Source organism: Diadema antillarum, unplaced genomic scaffold (genome assembly GCF_040938485.1).
Source record: "Diadema antillarum isolate AM-2024a unplaced genomic scaffold, OU_Dant_1.0 seq00001158_RagTag, whole genome shotgun sequence".
Classification (NCBI taxonomy): Eukaryota; Metazoa; Echinodermata; class Echinoidea; order Diadematoida; family Diadematidae; genus Diadema; species Diadema antillarum.
The window spans coordinates 413,578-437,236 of NW_027271968.1; the positions used below are offsets into that span (position 1 = coordinate 413,578).

Below are 23,659 nucleotides of genomic sequence, written 5' to 3' on the forward strand. Positions count from 1 at the left end.
AACAATTTAAGTCTTTATTTTGAAAGTGGCTGAAAGTATCGCCATTAAAATTGGTATATAATGATTATTTTATTTGCCATTCGTGTGATATTGTGTCACATTTGCAGTATTGGGCCAATAATATGATATGGTGGAGGCATACCATTCACCATAGCAACATTTTTGTATTTCTGTAAGGTTTCAGACATAAGATTGGAAACATTATTCTTCAACCATGCAGAATTTTGTGATTACAGAAGGGATCTACACCTAGACCCATTCAATCGCCTCGTGCTCTGCTAGGTAGGTCCTGATGGGAATCCTTACATGCATACCATGCTCAATATTTTGAGAAATAAATAGGAGCATATTTGGAAACGCATACAATACTAGTAGGCTTTCTGAGGCTGAGAGAAATGTTCATAACTTGTATGTTTTGTTGGTTTTAACCACAGGTTGATTGACCTTGCTATTGACACCTACAAGAGAGCAATCGAGTTGCAGCCACACTTTCCTGATGCATATTGCAACCTAGCCAATGCACTCAAAGAGCAGGGCAAAGTAAGTGTTAGACTCACACAAGATGATGGGTTTATGTCGCCATTGTTTTTGGAATTGGAAACCAGTAAAAGCATAATTTGTCTCTCCCCCAGGCCTTTTAGCCCCCCAACCCTTCCACATGAACTGCTATCACGTCATGCTAAAAAAATTACACTGCTGTTTCATGACTTTTTCTCTTAAGTTTTGCTCAACTTTTAATGCCAAAGTTGTATGTTCCTGATCTTTTGTTTGTTTTCCTGGATGCATGACACACCGAATGTATTAGTAATGTTACAACTTAGTGTATGATTTCAAAGGCAATATTGAACAAATTTATAACCACAGTAAAAAAGCTATTTCTGTTAAAATTTCCGTAATTGATTACATTTAAAAGAAACTTCATATACAGTAATTGTATTGACTAAGCAATATTGACGAACACAGGCAAAATTTGGTTAGGATCAGATGATCAACATCAGATATCCTGTGGGCGGGCCTTTACAATTAAGACTTTCTTTTTAAACTACAAAAGTTTAATTTTTAGCTCACCTGAGCCAAAGGCTCAAGTGAGCTATTGCGATCGCCCTTCGTCCGGCGTCCGTCGTGCGTCGTGCGTCGTGCGTCGTCCGTCGTCCGTCGTCCGTCGTCCGTCGTCCGTCGTCCGTCGTGCGTCGTGCGTAAACTTTTTACATTTTCATCTTCTTCTTGAAAACCCCAAGACCGATTTTCATCAAACTTGGCAGGTAGCATCCCTAGGGGGTTAGGAACTCAATTTGTTAAAATGGGCACCATGCCCCACCCAGGGGGCCCCCAGGGGGGCCCAAACCCCCCAAAATTAAGGAATCTGTAAAAATCTTCTTCTCTAGATCCAGAAGTGATAGAGCTAAGTTAATACTATGAGTTAGTACATTGATGACTGTAGTTTCAAGTTTGTTCATGGCAGAATCAGGGGTGCCCCCCTTGGGACCCAGGGGAGGGGGGTGGGGAAGGGTTCTAATGGGGCCTAAATTGTACATTTTCATCTTCTTCTTGAGAACCCCATGACCCATTTTCACCAAACTTGGCAGGTAGCATCCCTAGGGGGTTAGGAACTCAATTTGTTAAAATGGGCACCATGCCCCACCTAGGGGGCCCCCAGGGGGCCCAAACCCCCCAAAATTAAGGAATCCGCAAAAATCTTCTTCTCTAGAACCAGAAGTGATAGAGCTAAGTTAATACTATGAGTTAGTACATTGATGACTGTAGTTTCAAGTTTGTTCATGGCAGAATCAGGGGTGCCCCCCTTGGGACCCAGGGGAGGGGGTGAGGAGGGGTCCTAATGGGGCCTAAATTGTACATTTTTATCTTATTCTTGAAAACCCCATGACCCATTTTCACCAAACTTGGCAGGTAGCATCCCTAGGGGGTTAGGATCTCAATTTGTTAAAATGGGCACCATGCCCAACCCAGGGGGCCCCCAGGGGTCCCAAACCCCCCAAATGAAGGAATCTTTATAAATCTTCTCTAGAATCAGAAGTTATAGAGCTGAGATAATATTATGAGTGAGTACATTAATGACTTTAGTTTGAAGTTTGTTCATAGGAGATCCAGGGGTGCCCCTCTTGGGTAGGGGGGGGGGGGGAATGGTTGGAAGGGTCCAAATGGGGGCCTGAATTGTACATTTTCATCTTCTTCCTGAAAACCTCATGATGGATTTTTGTCAAACTTGGCAGGTAGCATCCCTAGGGGGTCAGGATCTCAATTTATCAAAATGGGCACCATGCCCCACCCAGAGGGCCCCAGGGGGCCCCAATCCCCCCAAATTAAGGAATCTTTAAAAAATTGGGCCCTTATTGTACATTTTCATCTTCTACTTGAGAATGCCAGGTCAAATTTTAATTTAGATTAGTGACTGCGTGAAAGGTGAACTTGCGATACTCAGGTGAGCGCTAGACCCGCGGGTCTCTTGTCTAAATACAGTGTACTTGGCAGGTATTTTTATCAGTGTGATGTTTTCAGACATAAGCCTAAAATGAGGCCCTGGAAGTAGCAAAGTTCAGGCTCTTTCATGTACAAAGTAGCTCCATGTAGATGTCTTTCAGGCCCTCTATTTCATTCTAACTGGTATCCTTGATAATGGAATATGCAAATGACACCATGTTTCCATAGAAACTCTCAAAGCTGCTGCCCCCCCCCCCCCCCCCCCCCCCCCCCCCCCGAGTTTGCAATGTTCTCAGGTAAGAGTTAGCCGGAATGAATATTTATGTGTGGTTATGAGGAGACGATGCTGCCAAGTGTAGTACATTATTTGCAAACTTTGCAGGTGGCAGAGGCAGAGGACTGTTACAACACTGCACTACAGCTGTGCCCAACCCATGCAGACTCCCTCAACAACTTGGCCAACATCAAGAGAGAGCAGGGCAATGTTGAGGGCTCTATCCAGCTCTACTGCAAAGCCCTTGAAATATTTCCAGAGTTTGCTGCAGCCCACTCCAATCTTGCTAGTGTGTTACAGCAGCAGGGCAAACTACAAGAGGCTCTGCTCCATTACAAGGAGGCAATCAGGTATCCATTTTATCAATTAACCCTATTCCATAGTATACAAATAGTGAATGGTCACGAGTGCAAAGGTACAAGATTTCGTGCGAGGTGAAAGATAGAGGCCCTCTATTCAACGAGGCAAAGCCTTATCTTTCACCGAGTGCGAAATCTGGTTCCATTGCATGGGTAAAGACCATACACTATTTGTTTTATGCAACACCTCAAACGTCAATAGATTTGGTACTCACAGATTCTTGAATTTAGCACAGAAATGGCAACCATTTTCCGTGAAAGATGAATGAGTAGCCTCACAGTCGCAGTCACCGTGTATGTACATGTGTACGTATGTACTACATATGCGAAACGAAGTTGTTTACAAAAATGAGTGACAAAAGTACGCGCTTGTAAGCGCTTGTAATTGTTGAGTGCGTGTGGCACATGTTTGTTTATTGTGACATCAGAGCGCATGCAATGGAACATTTTGGTCAAACAAAATTGCACAGCTGAGACAGCCAGAGCGTGCAATGGAACCTTTCACTAAATGTCACATGATGGGCAATCGACCAATCGGATAGCTACATTCTAAATAGGTGTTGTATAATTCCTAGATTATGCGAATAATATTATGAAGTATAATTGGAATTCTAGTAATAACAATGAAGTACAAGATGAAGAGGGTTAGCATATTCCTGCCTGCTTTGGCAGAGAGATCACACCAAGGAAATTCAAAGTCTTTTGTTATGATAATGAGTTTGGCACCCCAGTCCCCATAGATAGCGCGTATTCCCACTATTCGACATCTTTTTAGAGTATCCGAGGCAGTATCCAAACATTCACACAATCACTCAACGTCCGTTTCCACTAACATGGCACAGAGCAGAAAACTTATCAACAGTCGTTCATTCGGAGCGGTCATATATATCTTAAGGCATGAAGCCAGACAGTTAAGGAGTTACGTCATGGAAGTTGCGACCACAGGTAGTATGGCAAATGAGTGCTTTCCAACGGGAAACCTGTCAGGAGAGGGCAGCACAGATGACAAGGCTGATCGATACGAGTCTACTTTACTGTATTTTCACTAACACATGCTGGTCAGACAAAAATATTACGATATTGGTGATAGATGAAGTAAATGGATCAAGCAATTGTTTGCGGCATCAACTAATCCACTGCTTTCAAGCTGAGTTATACTGTTTGTTGGTGTTTTTGCGCCAAGAATTTGTGATGAGCTCGGAAGTGTGCTCTGAAATTCCTGATGCCCGCCAACGTTCGCTGAGCTAGGTCAGGCAGGGAGGTGGGAAGAGATATCTCCCTGGGTCAGGCGAGTAACCTCAGCACGGGCATTGGAATGGGAAGGGGAACCAGGCAGTCCCTTGGTAGGAGGGGTGGGGCTATCAGGATCGCGGGTGAGCGGGCGCCACGATCGTGTCCTCCACAAAAGGGGTAATCGAGACTGCTCTCTGGCAGTTAATATTGTCCCTGCGGACTTGGGAAGGACCCTGGAAAGTAGGCAAAGTGGAGGAAACATAGTAGGAAAGTAAAAATTCCCATGATATTGAAAAGGCATCGATAGCCTTAGGGGTCTTGTTCCCAAGAACAAGTACTTAACCAACTTCCTATTGGCACTGGATGCGAAAAGATCAATCTCGGGTCTGAAGGAAGGTATAGACGAGAGCAACGAAGATGTATATCAGGATGAAGACTAATTTCCTTCTTCATATCTCTCCGAGATAGATTAATTATCTGCTTCTATATGAGGAACACCAGCCAAGTGGGAAGCAGATAGCCAACAGTAGCGACCCAGCGACCACGCCCAAATGTCATGTGACAACTTATTAAGTAATGGAATACTACCACCCATTTTCCTGACGTAACTGACAGCTGCACTGTTATCTGACTTAATATGAATGTGTTGGTTATGGGAGGTGTCGCACAGGGAGGCAATACTGTAAAACATGATATATTCGCGGCATGAATTTTTCGGAAATTGGAGCTGATGGCCTTTTTTGCGGCATGAAATTTTCACGAACTACCACTGGCATTCAATGCATATAGTGTACAAAAGAACTTTCGCGTGCATTTTAATTTTGCGAATCTTCACGCTCGCGAAATTCGCGAAATTAAAATGCACGCGAACATTTCTCGTTTTACAGTACCTCAAGGAATAGCCAGTAATTCTAGTGCATTGATATGCAAATTAGCTTCCTCTCTAGACCAGACACCTTGAGCAAAGGAATTATCATTCACACAGAGTGCACCCCACCCGGAGATGCTGGTATCTGTACGAATTGTCAATGGATGACAAGAATGTCGATGCAGGACCCAAATTCCTTGCATGGCAAGGAAAGCCACCAACGAATTTCTTCAGTGGCATTATTGTTTATTGAATTAAAGGGATGCATTAAAATTACCACCTGACTCTTGCAGTGCTTTGGTTTTGCACGACTCTAGAACACGATAGTGCCAACAACCCGTCGGTACGGGATCAAATGAAGAAGAAACCAATAAACTTTGCTAAATCTCGAATTTTTGTCGAGGGAGACAACAAAATAGGATGCCCAGGATTCCTTATCTTGTCAATTTTTTCGTCTAGATGGCTTGCCACCAAATTAAAGCCTGAATAGGTCAGAGATGTCGTAGGGGAGATTTAGTGACTTCCCAAAATTAATGACAATCCCAATGATGTCATCAAATCAATGACACAGTTCGTGTTAGCAATACTCTCCTCTTTAGAGCGGGCAAAAAATTAAAATATCGTCCAAATAAATCATTATTCTCATGCCTCTACTTCTCAGAGAAGCAATAACGGGTTTCATTACTTTAGTAAATACCCTTGGCGCTGAACTTAACCCAGAAGGCAAGCAAGTAAAACAATAAAAACGACCATTCCACGTAGAACAAATACTTTTGATAATCTTCCTGAATACGAATGGGAAAAAAATGCATCCTTGAGATCCAGTGACGGTAAGTAGTCGGATTGCATTGATTAGGATTTCTTTAACATTTCGAAGTTTCCATCTTGAAATGCTCATACTGAACGAACGAGTTCAGATTTTTCAAATTAATGAAGGGTCTGAGATCCCCAGTTTTCTTTGGAACTGTGAATATAGTGGACAGAAATGAAACTTCCCCTGGGGAAATTTCTGATGTTGCCCCTTTCTGGAACAATGAAAGAGAATTCCAGATTAGTGCCATCTCTTTGAAAAATCTGAAGAGTCCCGCATGTAAACGGGGACTTAGTAGTTTTTCTACATTAGAAGGTGTGTTGCTGGAAAATGTGACGGTATGTTCCATCCGCCTGCTACCGAACGCCCGACGACGCGGTCGGTCGGAGAAAGTGACTTTTTGGCCCACGAGGGAGGACTCACCAACATTCTTCAGGGTTGTTTGCAAGTCTTTCCCAAATAGCGTTTTCCCTACGGAGATCGATCTACTGCATAAATTATTATGCCCCTGTACTTTTAATTGAAAGCAAGTTTGAGCTCCTCTCGGGTCTCATGTTCATCTCACACGAGATGTCACCGCACAGAGTAACTCCGTCGACCGCCAGTCAAGCGACAGGCGCTGAATTGACTGACCGTTGCTCCCTAGCTGCTGTCTGCAGCTCCCGGGTGATTTTAGCATTTACTAAAGTGAACATTAACTGAATCACCGTCTTTTGCAGCTTTTGCACTACTGTCAGCTGGACAGTTTTCCCGGGGATCGTGGTGCACATTCTGCTTCTCGACTCTCGGTGCACTCGACACTGAAAGTGGGCGTCGAGGGTGTCATGTACAGTAGTGCATGGATTCTCTTTTCCACGCTCTCCTTTCACGGGGGCAATGTGACTGCCTTGTCAGCTGTCAATCCATCAGAAACTGCTGGGCCGAATTCCTCAGGGCCTTCACACAAATTGTCTGCTTCCAGCTCTATGAGCGCGGCATTTGCACTGCCTCCCACGGGCTGTGCTGCCTGCACTTTGCTCTCGAACTCCGCCTTCGGGTCGTGGCTGAGCAGGTGAGTGGTTGCAGAATTCTGGCTGATTGACTCCACAAAGTGCTCAGTAAATCAATCTCACTACTCTGTGCCAAAAAATTAGACTGCAGCTCTACCTGACCTACAGCCCCGTTACCGGTGGCTGTGAAGCGTTGTCTTCTGTATCAGGTTTGTCACACGTCGAAAAAGATTAGTAAGCGAAGCTTTTAATGTGCAGTTGCACTGTGCAGGGAGGTGCTCACCTCCCTGCACTGTGCAAACTAACTCTCTGCCGAACACACGAAGAAAAGATGTCGAATAGTGGGAATACGCGCTATTTATGGGGACTGGTATGCCAAACTCATTATCATAACAAAAGACTTTGAATTTCCTTGGTGTGATCTCTCTGCCAAAGCACGCAGGAATATGCTAACTGCATTCGTTCATGCGATAACTGGAGTAATATTGCCTGGAATGTTACCAAACTTGGTCCAAGTATAAAGTATGATGGGGCAATTACTCGATGAGATTTTGGGTGAAATCGGCTAAAGGCCAAAGGTCAAGGTCAAATCGTGAAATCGGCTAAAGGCCAAAGGTCAAGGTCAAATCGTGAAATTGTATCCGTTTACGCGATAGCGCTAGACTGGATCAAGAAAATTTCACCAAACTTTGTCCAGGGATGATGTATTATTTGATAAGGTTTTGAGTGAAATCGGACAGAGGTCAAAGATCAAGGTCAAATCCTAAAATTTATCTGTTTACGTGATAACTCAAAACTGGATGAAGCAACTTTCACCAACTTGGTAAAACTTGCTAAAAATGTTGCTATTTCCCCCATATCTATGCAATGCCCGAAGGTATTTTCTTGAAACTTAGTGTAGACATGTACTACTGCTTAAAGATTCTCCGGAGAGAGTTTCATGTCATAAGGTCAAAAGGTCAAAGGTCAGGTGAAAATGTTACAATTTCCCTTTTCTCGCAAATAGTTCAGTGTATCTTCATGGAGCTTGGTACATACGCATGTACTGACTGGCAAGGAGAATTTAGGGGTCATGGGTTAATAGGGGTCAAAGGTCAAGGTCAACTCCTCAAAATTTCACTATTTCCCTCATATACTACTACTAGTATATATGCAATGCAATGTATTTTTAAAACTTAATATCACATATACATGTATTACCTTATGGAGATAATCTCTGGGAAATTTTCTGCCAGAGGGTCAAAGGTTAAGGGTCAAGTGCAAGGAAAGTGAACAGTCAAGACATTTCTGACAAACCTGTCATTTCAATATTTTGCCAGTTGTGTGAAACTGTCATCACACATTGTGAAGAGATTGTACTACATTTATACACCTTTTGGGAGAATCATGCATTATGGCGGAGGCATACCAGTCGCCATAGCGACATTTCTAGTTTGGTATATACAATTGTTGAATATGTTGAAATACAGATACAAACCAAACGTGGGTGTCACATGTGCCAAATTTTGATGCGGTCCCACCACTGATGGCCGAGATGAGGGGGTTGGGATCTGCCCCCCTCCAGTTTTAGCATAGCCTGATTATTAAAGGGGATGGCTGGTAACTGATCAGCGGGAATCAGTGGGAATGCTGGGGGATGATTGTTCCAATCGTTGTGGGATTCATTTAAAAGTATATTATATATCTATTGTTGTATGAAAATTATTTGCTTCAGAATGTTCTCATATTCAAGTAATGTGCAGTTCAATGTTTCCAGGTTAGCATGCTTGTACAGTGTCGGGGCGATCGTTAATGGCCCATTAACTTGTAATATTTTACTCTTTCTTATCAGACTAATTTTTTAAGTAGACTACTGTTTAAGTAGGCCTAAAATTGGAATAGTCTTTCATCATCATAGGCAGGGCTGATTTGCTAAGCAGTGGCCATAGTAAATTGTTGTAAAAAACTGGCATTTTAGGGTGAGTTACAGTGAGCTGTCTGTACCCTCAACACATCTCTTCTTTGCTGCAGAATATCACCAACATTTGCAGATGCCTACTCCAACATGGGAAACACCCTGAAGGAAATGCAGGATATCCAGGGAGCACTGCAGTGCTACACCAGGGCCATCCAGATAAATCCGGCATTTGCAGATGCACATAGCAATCTAGCATCTGTACACAAGGTGTGTTGAGAGATAATACAAATGCAAAGGGAATATCTTCACTGAGCCATTGCATGGTTCCAATATTCACTGAATGGTCATTACCAGATGAAAGGCAGGCAGTCATGCATACTCTTTGGAATTACTTTCAGTCTCGTGTATTCTGGTGTTCATTGCTCTGTATTTTCTGTATAAAAAATACATATGTTTTGTCTTGCGCTCTTATTCCAAGAGTGTAAATATTGGGGGGGGGGGGGGGGTAAGATGGGTCCAAATGGGGACTTCAATTGTACATGTTTATATGTGACCCGCTACAACAAAATGGTCCTAAAGTCGCACACGGTCGAAGCCGTAAAAACCGAGTTTGAAGTCAAAGCATCAAAATTGGTCAAAACTTACGATTTTCTGAATTTGACATATTATTGGAGTCTGACATGTCTTCTATCATCTGTCGAAACTTTGAAGCAAAATGATGAAAGGAAAGACCAAAAAATAGCGTTTTCTGGGCCATGTTTTTTGGCGTTTCAACGAAGCAGAAACTGGTTCGAACATTTGGATTGAGCGCTACAGATAGGCTCCGCCCCTAACAACGACCAGAGCGATCTCATTGGTCAGTTTGCTGCTTGCCGCTAACTGAAGCGTGAAGCTCGCACACTCCCCAGTCGACTGGTGCGTGGTGGCGGGGTGCGCTATGCCCAGCCGCTTCTCCTGCCATCCTGGTCGCTGATTGGTCGGTGAGGAGACCGCCGACGCTGTGTTTGAATGAGCATTTCGGAGGTTGCTAGGGCTTACCTTCTATTGTCCGGAGGTGAATACTGACTTGCGTGTCCCTTGATCGTGATTGCATCGCAAGGAGAACTTTTAGGGCGCTTTTCTCGAAACAGTGATTTCCCAGACGTCTCGACATGCTCTCTTTTAAACATCGATAACTCCGCAGCCGATTATTTTTATAAGATGTGGTATATATCAATTTAAAGCAGAAAGATTCGGGAATTGCGTCATGCAATTTTCAAATAATCGACCTCGCCCGACTTTAGGATCATTTTGTTGTAGCGCGTCACATATGTCAAAACCCCTGAGATGAATTTTCACCAAACTTGGCAGGTAGCATGCCTAGGGGGTTAGAATCTCCATTTGTTCATCTGGGCTCCATGCTCCCCCTAGGGCCCCCCTCAATGTTCTGCGCAATGTATCGCCATGTTTCATGACTTTTTAAGCTATTGCGATCGCTCTTCGTCCAGTTTCCGTTGTGCGTCGTGCGTAACTTTTTACATTTTCATCTTCTTCTTGAAAACCCCTTGACCATTTTTCACCAAACTTGGCAGGTAGCATCCCTAGGGGGATAGGATCTCAATTTGTTCAAGTGGGTATCATACCCCACCTGGGGGGCCCCAGAGGGGCCCCAACCCCCCAAAATTAAGGAATCTTTAAAAATCTTCTTCTCTAGAACCAGAAGTGATAGAGCTAAGTTAATACTATGAGTTAGTACATTGATGACTGTTTGTTCATGGCAGAATCAGGGTTGCCCTCCTTGGGACCCGGGGGGGGGTTGGGAGGGGTCCTAATGGGGCCCAAATTGTACATTTTCATATTTTTCTTGAAAACGCCTCAATGAATTTTCACCAAACTTGGCAGGTAGCATCCCTATGGGTATAGAATCTCATTTCCATCAAATGGGCACCATGCCCCACCTGGAGGCCCCAAGGGGCCTAAATTGGGGCCTAAATTATAAATTTTCAGCTTTTTCTTGAAAACCTCACGAATTTTCACCAAACTTGGCAGGTAGACTTCTGAGGGGGATAGAATCTCAATTCCATCAAACGGGCACCATGCCCCACCTGGGCCCCCCCCCCCCCCCCGGGGGGGGGGGGGGGGGGGGCCAACCCACCCCACCCCCCAGTAAGGACTCTTTAAAGATTTTCTCTAGAACCAGAAGTGATTGCGCTAAGTTAACCATATTTTAACTGGGCTATTTGAGACCAACTTTTTACTGGGGGGGGGGGGGTCAATTTGACCCCCCCCCCCCCCCCCCCCCCCCTTCAGATCTCGGCCGCCGATCACGCAATCGCCGCTAAATTTTGCCTGAACATAGAGCCGGGTATCAACTACAAGATTACATGGTCATACAATAGAAAAATTTTGATTTTCTATTTTTAGTAAATTATGCAATTTTACGCATGAAATCATATTTTCACCTATAACTCCATTAAAATTACTGAAGGATTGCTAAATTTTTGTGTCAGAGTTCCTCAAGACACATTGAACAATTTTCTTGTAAAAAAATAGCACAATCGAAATCGGTTTCTTTTGTTTTTTTATTGTTTTGTTAATTTCTTATGTGTTTTTTCGACCTTTTGTTTTCTATTGGTTTTTTTTGCCAAAATTTGTTGCAGGCTCTTTTTCAAGCTTATCTACATTAGAATTGATTAATTTCAATGGTTAAAAGTTGAAATAATCCAATTTATATCAATCTAACCAAAAAAACACAATTTGCATTGGATTTGCACATGATATCATGAATTTGAGCTGTGTTTGGGTTGACATGCATATGCAAAACATTACATAACTTCAGAACGGTGTACCCAGACGTCGCAAATTTGGTCTCAAAATATGCGGGAGACTTCAATGAAAAGAGTCGTGAAACAACGCGGCGAAATCTTTGAGCGTTGCGGAATCATGGTGCGAAATGTCGAGGGGGGGTCAATTTGACCCCCCCCCCCAGTTAAAATAGGGTTAATACAATGAGTCAGTATATTGATGACTGTTGTTTCACGTTTGTTCATGGCAGAATCAAGGGTGCCCCCCCCCCCCCTTGGGACCCAAGGGAGTGGGGTGGGATGGATCCAAATGGTGATGTAAATTGTACATGTTCATAATTGTCGAAAACCCCTTGATGAATATTCACCAAACTTGACAGGTAGCATGCCAGGGGGTTAAGATTTCAATTCGTTCAACAGGGCACCATGCTCGCCTTGGGGGACTGAAGGGGGCCTATTCCCCCCCCCCCCCCCCCCCCACCCCGCCCAACATTAAGGAATGTTTACAATTCTTCTCTAGAACCAGAAGTGATAAAGCAAAGTTACTTTGAGTTTGTACATTGATGACTGTAGTTCCAAGTTTGTTTATTGCAGATCCAGGGTTGCCCCCCCCCCCCCTCCCCCGAGTCGGGGGGGGGGGGGGGGGGGGGGGGCCAAACGCGGACCTAAATTTTCATCTTTTAGCTGAAAACAACATAATGGATTTCTCCAAACTTGGCAAGTATCATTCCTAGGGGGATAGGATCTCAAAGTGTTGGAATGGGCACCATGGTTTCCTTGGGGGCCCCAGGGGGTCCAAATGTCCTAAATTATTAAAGGAATATTCAATGATATTCTTCTCTAGAATCAAAAGTGATAGGGCTTTAAGTCTCTCTTTTTTTTTTTTTCAAAATTGCGTAATCCAACATTCTATAAAGGACAGTGTCCTTGGCATGTATTTTTACCAGTGTGATGAAATATGCAAATGGGCACCATGCCCCCAGCTCTCAAAGCTACCCCCACTCACAAGTTTCCAATGTTATCAGGTAAGAGTCTGCAAGAATGCATGGAAGGTGAACTTGCGATACTCGGGTGAGCGCAAGACCCCAGGGTCTCTTGTTTCTTTCAAGTTTCCCGCATCTTTTGACACCAAATTTGCGGTTCCGAAGTTAGGCATAAATATGTACATGCACGTCAGACCAAAAATTGCTCAAAAACGTGAATTCATGTACACTTTCAATGCAAATTGGGCTCACAGGCAAATTTCATAAAAGCATGATTATTTTGGGGTTTTATTGATTAAAATCAATCAATAACATATTTTCATGTTTGGAACAATGTCGCGGATAAATTTCATCCAAAAAACAAAGAAATATGTAAGAAATTAAAAAACAGTAAAATACTTGAGAAATGTGCCTGATGGCACGATTTATTTTCTCTTGCATTTGCTAAGGACACTAAAAAGAATATTTACACAAAAATGTGCATATTTTGAGCTTCACTTAGTGTAGAGATTTATACCATATAGTCTGATTTTATGCATCATTATGCATAAATTAGCATAATGTAGCATAAATGATAATTTGTTTTGAAAAATCAACTTCACAGTATTTTAGATTACGTCACAGGCAATGTGTGTGCCAATTTTCGTTGCAGTAGCGCGGTTGACGGCTGAGATCTGGAGGGGGGCCTTGGAGCCCCCCCGGTTCTATTATCTACCTTTTATAGCCCAGCCTAGTTAGGGTTAACATATGTCGGTATCAAGTTGATGGAATGTGTAACCCTGTAATTTTCATGAAAAATGAATTTTTGTGGAATTCCCTTCATATTTTCTTTATATTGTTGTACACACATAACATAACCTCTAGTAGTCTCCTCATCCAGCAGTTCCAACACCAAAAATTTAAAAATTCATAACTTTTGCATCAATTGTCCGATTTTCCTCAAACTTTCACTAGTATGTTCTACTAATGTTGCTGCTTTTCACTCAATCCGCACATTTCTCTTTGGGTTTGGGTGTCCTTTAATAGCGGTGAATTGCATTGCCATGGTAACAGTCTATTATGGCCGCAAATGAGAATTCTTTGAAGATAGAACTTTTACAATTTTTAAGTGGTGCAAATCAAATGTGGTACACTTGTTAAACTTGATGCAGAGATGTGCAGGATGAAGTGTTTAACCTTATTCTAACTGGGCTATTTGAGACCAAGTTTTTACTGGGGGGGGGGTCAATTTGACCGCCTTTAAGATCTCGGCCGCCGATGGCGCGATCACCGCAAAATTTTGCCTGAACATAGAGCCTGATGTCAACTACACGATTACATGGTCATACAATAGAAAAATGTTGATTTCATATTTTTTTTATAAATTAATTATGCAAATTTATGCATGAAATCATCTTTTCACCTCTAACTCCATCAAAAAGAATGAAGGATTGCTAAATTTTTGTGTCAGAGTTCCTCAAGACACATCAAACAATTTTCTTGGAAAAAATAGCGCAATCAAAATCAGTTTCTTTTGTTGTTGTTTTTTTTATACCCCCGCCAAACGAAGTTTGAAGGGGGTATATAGGAATCAGCGGACGGTCGGGCGGGCGGGCGGTCGGGCGGTCGGGCGGTCGGTCCGTTGCAAATCTTGCGTCGCGAACTACTTCCTCAGTTTTCAACCGATTCCCATAAAACTTGGCACAGATGTGTGCCTTGGGTTGTAGATGTGCAAGACATATTTTTTGACAGTACCCAAAAGTACGTTGCCATGGTAACGGCATATTATGGGCAAAAATGGGTACAAATCTTGCGTCGCGAACTCCTCCCACAGTTTTTGATCAATTTTTATGAAATTAGGTACAGATGTTCATCTGAATATGTTAATGTGCAAGACACATATTTCCGCAGTGGCAAAAAGTGCGTTGCCATGGTAACGGCATGTTATTGGTAAAATATAGGGCAAAATGCTTCATGGCAAAACTGCTTCATCAGTGTTCTTCCAATTCTCATGGAATTCATATTAAATGTTTGTCTTAGGATATAGGTCAGCATGACACATTTCTTGACAGTGACAAAAAGTATGTTGCCATGGTAACAGCTCACATATTATGAGCCAAAATGATGGAAAATTTTGTGTTGCAAACTACTTCCTCAGTTTTTGCCCAATTTCCATGAAACTTGGTACAGATGTGTGCCTTTGGTTGTAGATGTGCAAGACGCATTTTTCGACAGTACCCGAAAGTACGTTGCCATGGTAACGGCATATTAATGGCAGAAGATCAAGGAAAGATCTTGCGGATTTAACTATTTCCTCAGTTTTTTGACCAAAGCTTATGAAATGTTGTTTGGCGGGGGTATAACCAGTCGCTGTAGCAACATTTCTAGTTTTATTTCTGATGTATTTTATTGTTTTTTTACCTTTTGTTTTCTATTGTTTTTTGGCCAAAATTCATTGCAGGCACTATTTCAAGCTTATCTACATTAGAATTGATTACTTTTGATGTTTAAAAGTTGAAATAATCTAATTTATATCAATTAAACAAAAAAACACAATTTGCATTGGATTTGCACACGAAATCATGAATTTGAGCTGTTTTCGGGTTGACATGCATATGCAAAATATTGCGTAACTTCAGAACGGTGTATCCGGACGTCGCAAATTTGGTCTCAAAATATGCGGGAGACTTCAATGAAAAAAGTCATGAAACGACGCGGCAAAATCTTTGCCTTGTGCGGAATCATGGCGCGAAATTTGACCCCTCCAGTTAGAATAGGGTTAAGGGATGGTATAGTAGTCAGCTTTTAACTTTTTGCGAGATACTTAGAAACCACTTCATGAATGTAAAAAAACATAAAATATTTCATAAGAGGTTTCCCATTACCTCAAAAAAATCATCAAACAAAGATTTGAAACCTCAAGTCCCATCTCAACCAAAAATGTACCATCCCTTTTGAGTGTAGAAGAAAATGGATCGTCATCACAGTGCATTATGCCCCCCCCCCAAAAAAAAAAAAAAAAATCATGAAAATGCTTTTACTGAAATTCTTCTTCTGTTTGTTAGCAAGTGAAATATATATTTTTTTCACATGAGCTCAATGTGAAGTTGTGCAGGACATTTTTCATAAGTAGTACATTGCCATGGTAACAATACTTATGTCACTGTTTGTTATTTTATGGCTGTGTACCCGTACAGATGTATTAGATGGGAGTACGTATCACCTTCAGTGATATTTCCAATTTTGTTAGTTTTCTAATTTTGCTTAGTGAACAAGTATCTTTAAATGTATTTATTCTATTTTTAATTCCAGGACTCGGGGAGTATACCAGAAGCAATTGAATCCTATCGAACAGCTCTCAAGTTGAAACCAAATTTCCCTGATGCTTACTGCAACTTAGCACATTGTCTACAAGTAAGTAATAGCTTATAAAACATATGTAACATATATGATTGTTTCATATAATTTATTACAAGGTTTTCAGTAAGTTGTATTAACAGAAGATCAGGGGGGTGTTTCATAAAGCTGTTCGTAAAGTTACTAACAACTTACGAACGACTGGTGATCAGTTCTTGTGCTGAATTATTGAAATTTTGATAAGTATAGCACATCAGAACTGATCACCAGTCATTCGTATGTTGTTGGTAACTTTACGAACAGCTTTATGAAACAGGTCCCAGATGGCATGCTTTCTGACCATGACACGGAGATTAAAGCTGAACTGGTTATGCGCAGTTGGTAGCTAGACAGAGAATGTGGATTTCCAGTTTGCTGCACACTGCTGACAGTGAAAAGATAAAAGTGAACATTTCCTCCATGTGGCGTGAAAACCAAACTGTTAGGAGAATCATGCTTTATGGTGGAGGCATACCAGTCGCCATAGCGACATTTCTAGTTTCTTTTTTTTTTAATGCCTAGTCATATTTTTTAAGTACCGTAAAAACTCATGTACTGAGTATACAGCGCACTTTTTTTGGCATTGGAAATACGAAAAATTAGGGGTGCGCCTTATATACAGGTAAAACAGAATCGCAGCAAAGTTCTGACATACATGCAAAAGTACACCCAATTTTATAAGGTCGAACTGGTGCTACATGTAATGTACAACATTTGAGTTGATTTTCTGTGGATTCAAAAACATAATTTGTAAAATGAATTCCAGTTTCCCTTACCCTGTACCATAATCAGTCAGTATCTGCCACAACGATAATCCATACTGATGCCAGCTGTGCATGTTGCCGATGTGTGAAATGCATGCACTGTGTTTCTAGCTCGGTTACAGTGAACGGAAGTTTGCGTTCGATAAAGGAATCATTATATGTCTTTTACGACCAGAAAACAAATGACTGTTGATCACAAATAAACTAAAATAGTAATCAGAGCAACTCCATAGTTCAGAGGTAAAGTTCTTTCGAATTTTGAGAAGTAACATGTAGTTTTGCTGAGCGTGAGACCACAAGAAGCTTTAGCTTTGAGATCGTCAAGATTGTGCTGGCAGGAAGCTCTCACCAGCTCTCACCAATTCCAACATGTGGCTCCTGCATGCACAGTGTCTAATTGTCCCTGTTCCAAATCCTAGGGCCCCATCCATGAAATTGACACGTGCGCGGATGCAAATGTGAACCTGCATCACAAAACCAACAAAAACTCGCCAGATATGGATTTTAAGTTTAGGGCAGATTCTGGAAGAGCAGACTCTAAGCTTTAGAATGATGTATAACTCAATTCAAATGGACTCTCCTAACCTATCTTAATATTGGAAAGAAAGCACACACTGGAAAAGTGTGAACTAAGGGCTCGGTCACACAGCCCAAAAGTCGCGTAAACGCATGAATCACGCATAAAATTTGGTTGTGCATGCTTGTCCGTCGACAATTTTTCGCTGATTTACGCAATGAAAATCACTGATGAATTGCGCAAGAACTACGGAAAGATCACGCAAAAATCACTAACAAACCACATACTTTCAGCGCATAGGCACGCAAAGGGCCCCAAATAGGGCGAATACGTGGTTGTGCACAATGACTGAAATCTACAGAAAACCGCACGTAATCTGCACATTATTACTAATGTAATGTAATCTTTCTGTATCTGCAATCCCTAAGATTGTGTGTGACTGGACGGACTATGAAGCAAGGATGAAGAGACTGGTGTCCATTGTAGCTGACCAGCTGGATAAGAATAGGCTCCCCTCTGTTCATCCACACCACAGCATGTTGTACCCATTGTCTCACAGCTTCCGCCAAGCTATTGCTGCAAGGCATGGCAACCTCTGCCTAGAGAAGGTAGGTGAAATACTGGTGCCAGAGGGTAAAAAGTTATTTGAAAGATAATAGCGAGGGGCCATGTTCTGAGGGCTTAATTAGCATTTGATGAGCACTTATTAGCGAATTGGTATTCTGAAAGCTTAACCCTATTTTAACGGGGGGGGCCAAATTGACCCCCCCCCCCCCGACATTTCGCGCCACGATTCTGCAACGCGCAAAGATTTTGCCACGTCCTTTCGTGACTTTTTTCATTGAAGTCTCCTGCATATTTTGAGACCAAATTTGCGATGTCTGGGTACACCGTTCTGAAGTTATGCAATGTTTTGCATATGCATGTGTCAACCCGAAAACAGCTCAAATTCATGATTTCGTGTGCAAATCCAATGCAAATTGTGTTTTTTTGTTTAATTGATATAAATTAGATTATTTCAACTTTTGAACATTGAAATTAATCAATTTTAATGTAGATAAGCTTGAAATAGTGCCTGCAACAAATTTTGGCAAAAAAACAATTGAATACAAAAGGTCAAAAAAACAGTAAAATACATAAGAAATTAACAAAACAATAAAAAACAAAAGAAACTGATTTTGATTGCGCTATATTTTACAAGAAAATTGTTTGATGTGTCTTGAGGAACTCTGACACAAAAATTTAGCAATCCTTCATTCTTTTTGATGGAGTTGTAGGTGAAAATATGATTTCATGCGTAAATTTGCATAATTTATTGAAAAATATAAAATCAATGTTTTTCTATTGTATGACCATGTAATCTTGTAGTTGACATCCGGCTCTATGTTCAGGCAAAATTTTGCGGCGATTGCGCGATCGGCGGCCAAGATCTGAAGGGGGGGTCAAATTGACCCCCCCAGCAAAAACTTGGTCTCAAATAGCCCAGTTGAAATAGGGTTAAGTTGGGACTTCATTAACTACCATGTCAGCAATCATTTTTGTGGGGAAAGTCTTAAATACGTATCAATGCGCATTCATCACTGAGAGGACTTAATTACACAGTTAATGACAAATCGGTATTCTGAGCAAATATTTGATACCAAAGAGCGTCATTAAGTTCCGCGTATCAAGTATTACGTTTTTTCTTGCCCATAACAATGCTTACCATCCTCGATAATTAAAAAGTGGTTGAGTCTTAAGGTATGAGTTTTCTTCAATTTGTCTGCTGCCTTTACAAATGAAATTTGTAACAGTGCAATGGCTGATCTTCATTTTTAACAAACATTGGAAAAAAGGAACCAGCAAATGGGGGCCTGAATTGTACATTGTCATCAATTTGTGAAAAGACTATGATGGATTTTCACCAAAACTTGGCAGGTAGCATCCCTCTGGAGACAGGATCTTGGTATGTTCGAATGGGCACCATGCTCCTCCTGGGGGTCCCCAGGAGGGCTCCAACCCCCCGAAACTAAGAAATCTTGAATAGTCTTCTTATCTAGAACTAGAAGTGATGGAGCTACGTTAATACTGTAAGTACACTGATGACTGTAGTGACAGGTTTGTTCATGGTGGATTGGGGGTGGGGGTCCAATTGGAGCCTTGATTGTACATTTTTATCTTCTTGAGAGTGCATGGTCAAATGTTCACCGAAACTTAGCATTTATTATTGCATGGGTGATAGGTATCTTTGTACAAATGGGCACCATTCTCCACCTGGGAGAGGGGCCCCTGGAGCACAGTGCCCAAGCGTTGGGGGGGAGGGGGGGAGGGAGAGTGACAAAACCCCCAAATTAAGGAATTTTTACGATCTTCTCTGAAATCAATAAGCTACAGTAGTACTAGATGTAATTTAGATTAGTGATGGTAGTTTGAGTTGCAGGTGTGTGTGTGTGTGTGTGGGGGGGGGGGGGGGGGGGAGATACTAAATTGAGACCAGTCTTCATATTTGTATCCTTGAATACGCAAGATCAAATTTTTACCAAATTTAGGAGGGACTAATGCCAGGGTTCTAAAATATATATCTGTGCAAATGGGCACTGTTCCCCAACGTGGGGGCTCCAAGGGGCATAATGCGAGGAGGGGTGGAGGGGGTAATAAGCTTAGGTAATGTTGTGAGTAAGTAGATAAGTGGCAGTAGTTGCTACTTTGTTCATGGGCAGTATCGCCAGAGGCATAATGTTTTCGGGTTGTCTTTCCATCCATCCGTAATGAATTTTTTGGACAGCTGTATCATCTACCTGAATAGCCCGGCTAATGAAATGTGTGTGGACAAAGCTATGCCTACCAACTTTTGGATGCATATGCTCAAGGTCAAATTCTCAAAATTTCACTATTTCCTCCCATGTCTATGCAATGCCTGAAGGTATTAAAACCAACTGTATTGTATGTATTACCCAATAAAGTTTCTGTAAAGAAAGTTGGGCTATGGGGTCAAAGGTCAGGGTGAAAATACTAGAATTTCACTTTTTATGCCTCCGCCACGAAGTGTCGCCGGAGGCACTATGTTTTCGGGTTGTCCGTCCGTCCGTCGTAGCGTCCGTCCGTAATCAATTTTGTGGACAGCGTATCTAAAAAACTGTCAGAGGTATCCCAATGAAACTTGGCATGGATATGTATGAGTGGGCGAAGTTGTGCCTATCAACTTTTGGGCGTACATGCTCAAGGTCAAAAGTTCAAGGTCAAATGCTCAAAATTTAACTATTTCCCCTATATCTATGCAATGTCTGGAGGTATTTTTTTTATGCCTCCGCCAGGAAATGTTGTCGGAGGCATTATGTTTTCGGGTTGTCCGTCCGTCCGTCCTTCGGTCCGTAATCAATTTTGTGGACAGCATATCTAATAAACTGTTAGAGATAATAATGAAACTTGGCATGTATATGTATGAGTGGGCGAAGTTGTGCCTATCAACTTATAAGCGCACATGCTCAAGGTCAAAGGTCAAGGTCAAATGCCCAAAAGTCAAGGTCAAATGCTCAAAATTTCACTATTTCCCCTATATCTATGCAATGCCTGGAGGTATTTTCTTGAAACTTGGTGTATAAATGAACTACCAAATAAAGATTCCCTAGAGAGAGCTTTGGGTCATGAGGTCAAAGGTCAAGTGAAAATGTTAAAATTTCACTTTTTTCAGTATAGCCATTCATCCAAATAAACCTAGTTCAAGGATAGTGAACACTCAATCCATTTGTGACAAACCTGTCATTTTAATATTTTGCCAGTTATGTGAAGCTGTCATCACACATTGTCAAGACATTGTACTACAGACCTATTCGGAGAGCCATGCATTATGGCTGAGGCATACCAGTCGCCATAGCGACATTTCTAGTTGAAACTTGGTGTATATATGAACTACCAAATAAAGATTCCCCAGAGAGAGCTTTGGGTCATGAGGTCAAAGGTAAGTGAAAGTGTTGAAATTTCACTTTTTCCTCCATATCTCACAAATATTTCAAGGTATCTTCATGGAACTTAGTATATATGCATGTACTGACTGGCAGTGATCATGTAGGGAATTTAGGGGTCATGGGTCAAAGGTCAAGGTCCACTCATCAAATATCATTATTTCTTTCTTATCTAGCTATGCAGTGCCTGCAGGATTTTTTCTTGAAACTTAGCGTATGCATGTGTTACCCAATACAGATTCTCTTGGAAGTTTCTCGCCAAAAGGTCAAAGGTCAAGTGAAAGTGCTAAAGTTCACTTTTTCTTTAAATTTATAAAAGGGTCAAAAGTTGGGTACAAATCCCCAAATACCTGCACTCTAAGACAGTATAGCCATTCATCCAAATAAACCTAGTGCAAGGAAAGTGACCACTCGATGCATTTGTGACAAACCTGTCATTTTAATATTTTGCTAGTTATGTGAAACTGTCATCACACATTGTCAAGACATTGTGCTATAGACCTATTTGGAGAACCATGCATTATGGCGGAGGCATACCAGTCGCCATAGCGACATTTCTAGTTTCTCCATGTCTCTGAAATGGCTCAAGGAATTCTCATGAAACTTAGTACATATGTGAGTACTGCCTGTCAGTGATTTTCTTGGGATTCTTTGGGTCATGTGGTCAATGTCAAATGATCAAAATTTCACTATTTTCCCAATATTCATGCAATTTTCTTAAAACATGGTGTGTAAATATGTATTACCAGAAATAAGATTTTCTTGGAAGGGTTTGGAACATGTGAGAGTCAAAGGTTGGTGAAAATGCAATGATAATTTTTTTCTTCTTATCTTGGAAATGGCTTGAGGTATTGTCACCGTATTATGAAATTTAGTACAATAGTGCTTGTACAACACTATCATTACTGACCGCGAATTTAAACACACGCGAAAAAGTCCACACCGATGGAAACCACGAAAGTTTCTGTACGCAAAAGAAACCACTTTTACAGTACGCAAAAGAAACCACTTTTACAGTAAAGGAAAGTAAACACTCAACGCAATTGTGACAAACATGTCATTTTATTTTTTTATTTTTTGCCAATGAAGTGAATCTATCGTCTCAACACTGTCAAGACTTACTATATTAGGAGAACCATGCATTGTGGCGGAGGCATATCAGTCACCATAGCGACATGGTGTTTTTGTTTTTTTTTTCAGGTTATGCTCCCCCCCAAAAAAGGCTGATTAATGTATACAACAACTACACTTTGATCAATCACTTGTTACAGATCACAGTCCTGCACAAGCCTGCCTACAATCATCCACGTGACCTGACCCAGAGTGGGGGCAGGCTTCGAATTGGATACGTCTCTTCAGACTTTGGCAACCACCCCACCTCACACCTCATGCAAAGCATCCCAGGGAAACATAGCAAGGACAAAGTGGAAATCTTCTGCTATGCCCTGAGTGCAGATGACCATACTGCCTTTAGAGCGAAGGCCATGAAAGAGGCTGAGCACTTTGTGGACCTGTCACAAGTGAGATTTTACTAAGCGCCTGCTTCATACAATGTTATTCCATAACAAAAAGAAGGGGATTGGTCATAGCAATGAAATGGGTATAATCATGATGCTGTTGTGTAATGGGAATCCATGAATTCGATTCACATGCCATATTCTAAGAAGGTTTAAGCTTCAGAAATCCAACTGGCTGTAGATATTCAAACAGCTCTCAGTTTTCTATTGACACACAAAAACTCTACGAAGTTTGGCATACATGACCACTATGAAATAAAGTTGTGCAAACTTCATCTTTTATCGTCATCAATCGATGTGTTGCCATAGTAACAATATTTTCAAATAAATAGCCGTTTGTGGACCAAAACTGCAAAACGATTATCAATCGGGTTGCCACTGGCTGCATCACATAGAAGGTATGTTTAGTGCGTAGGATGCATTTGGGTAATTCTTGCATAAGCAGTATGACCATACATACACAGCCATACAGCAGACAACGCTTGTATCTGCTGTAGTGAAAGGCTTAATCTGTAAACAAACCAAGTGAACACAAGTGTATTTTCTGTTTATACGCTGAATTTCAAAGAAGGCTCCCTAGAATTTTGACCGACTCCCACACTGACATTATCTTTGATCAAGCAGCAAATCTTCCTAAGTCCGTTTTCTCTACCCAGCTAAGAAATATTTAAAAAGTGTTATGTTTTGATTTTTGTATGCGCATGTGATGTCATACACTGCAAGTATTTTATATCATTAAAAAGCTTGATGGACTATAAGATTCAATGAAAAAAAGTTTTCAAAATCACTTTATTAAGAGCTATATCAACTATGATGTAGTTCATATCCTAAAGGATCGGTAGAGTAGTTGATTACATTTGTAGGGTAGCAAATGATAAAATTGAATGTGGCATTGCAGCAATATTAGCA

General features: G+C 41.4%; 1 protein-coding gene across 1 annotated transcript in view; it reads left to right on the forward strand.

The window, feature by feature from the left end:
- The window catches only part of LOC139744322 (UDP-N-acetylglucosamine--peptide N-acetylglucosaminyltransferase 110 kDa subunit-like), a 103,878-nt gene that overhangs the window by 55,396 nt on the left and 24,823 nt on the right, over positions 1–23,659 (forward strand). The window contains exons 8-13 of the mRNA XM_071654764.1: positions 435–540; positions 2,822–3,063; positions 8,984–9,137; positions 15,928–16,029; positions 17,721–17,900; positions 22,505–22,753. Of these exons, the coding sequence (XP_071510865.1) occupies positions 435–540; positions 2,822–3,063; positions 8,984–9,137; positions 15,928–16,029; positions 17,721–17,900; positions 22,505–22,753 (1,033 nt within the window). The remainder of the gene's footprint in view (positions 1–434; positions 541–2,821; positions 3,064–8,983; positions 9,138–15,927; positions 16,030–17,720; positions 17,901–22,504; positions 22,754–23,659) is intronic.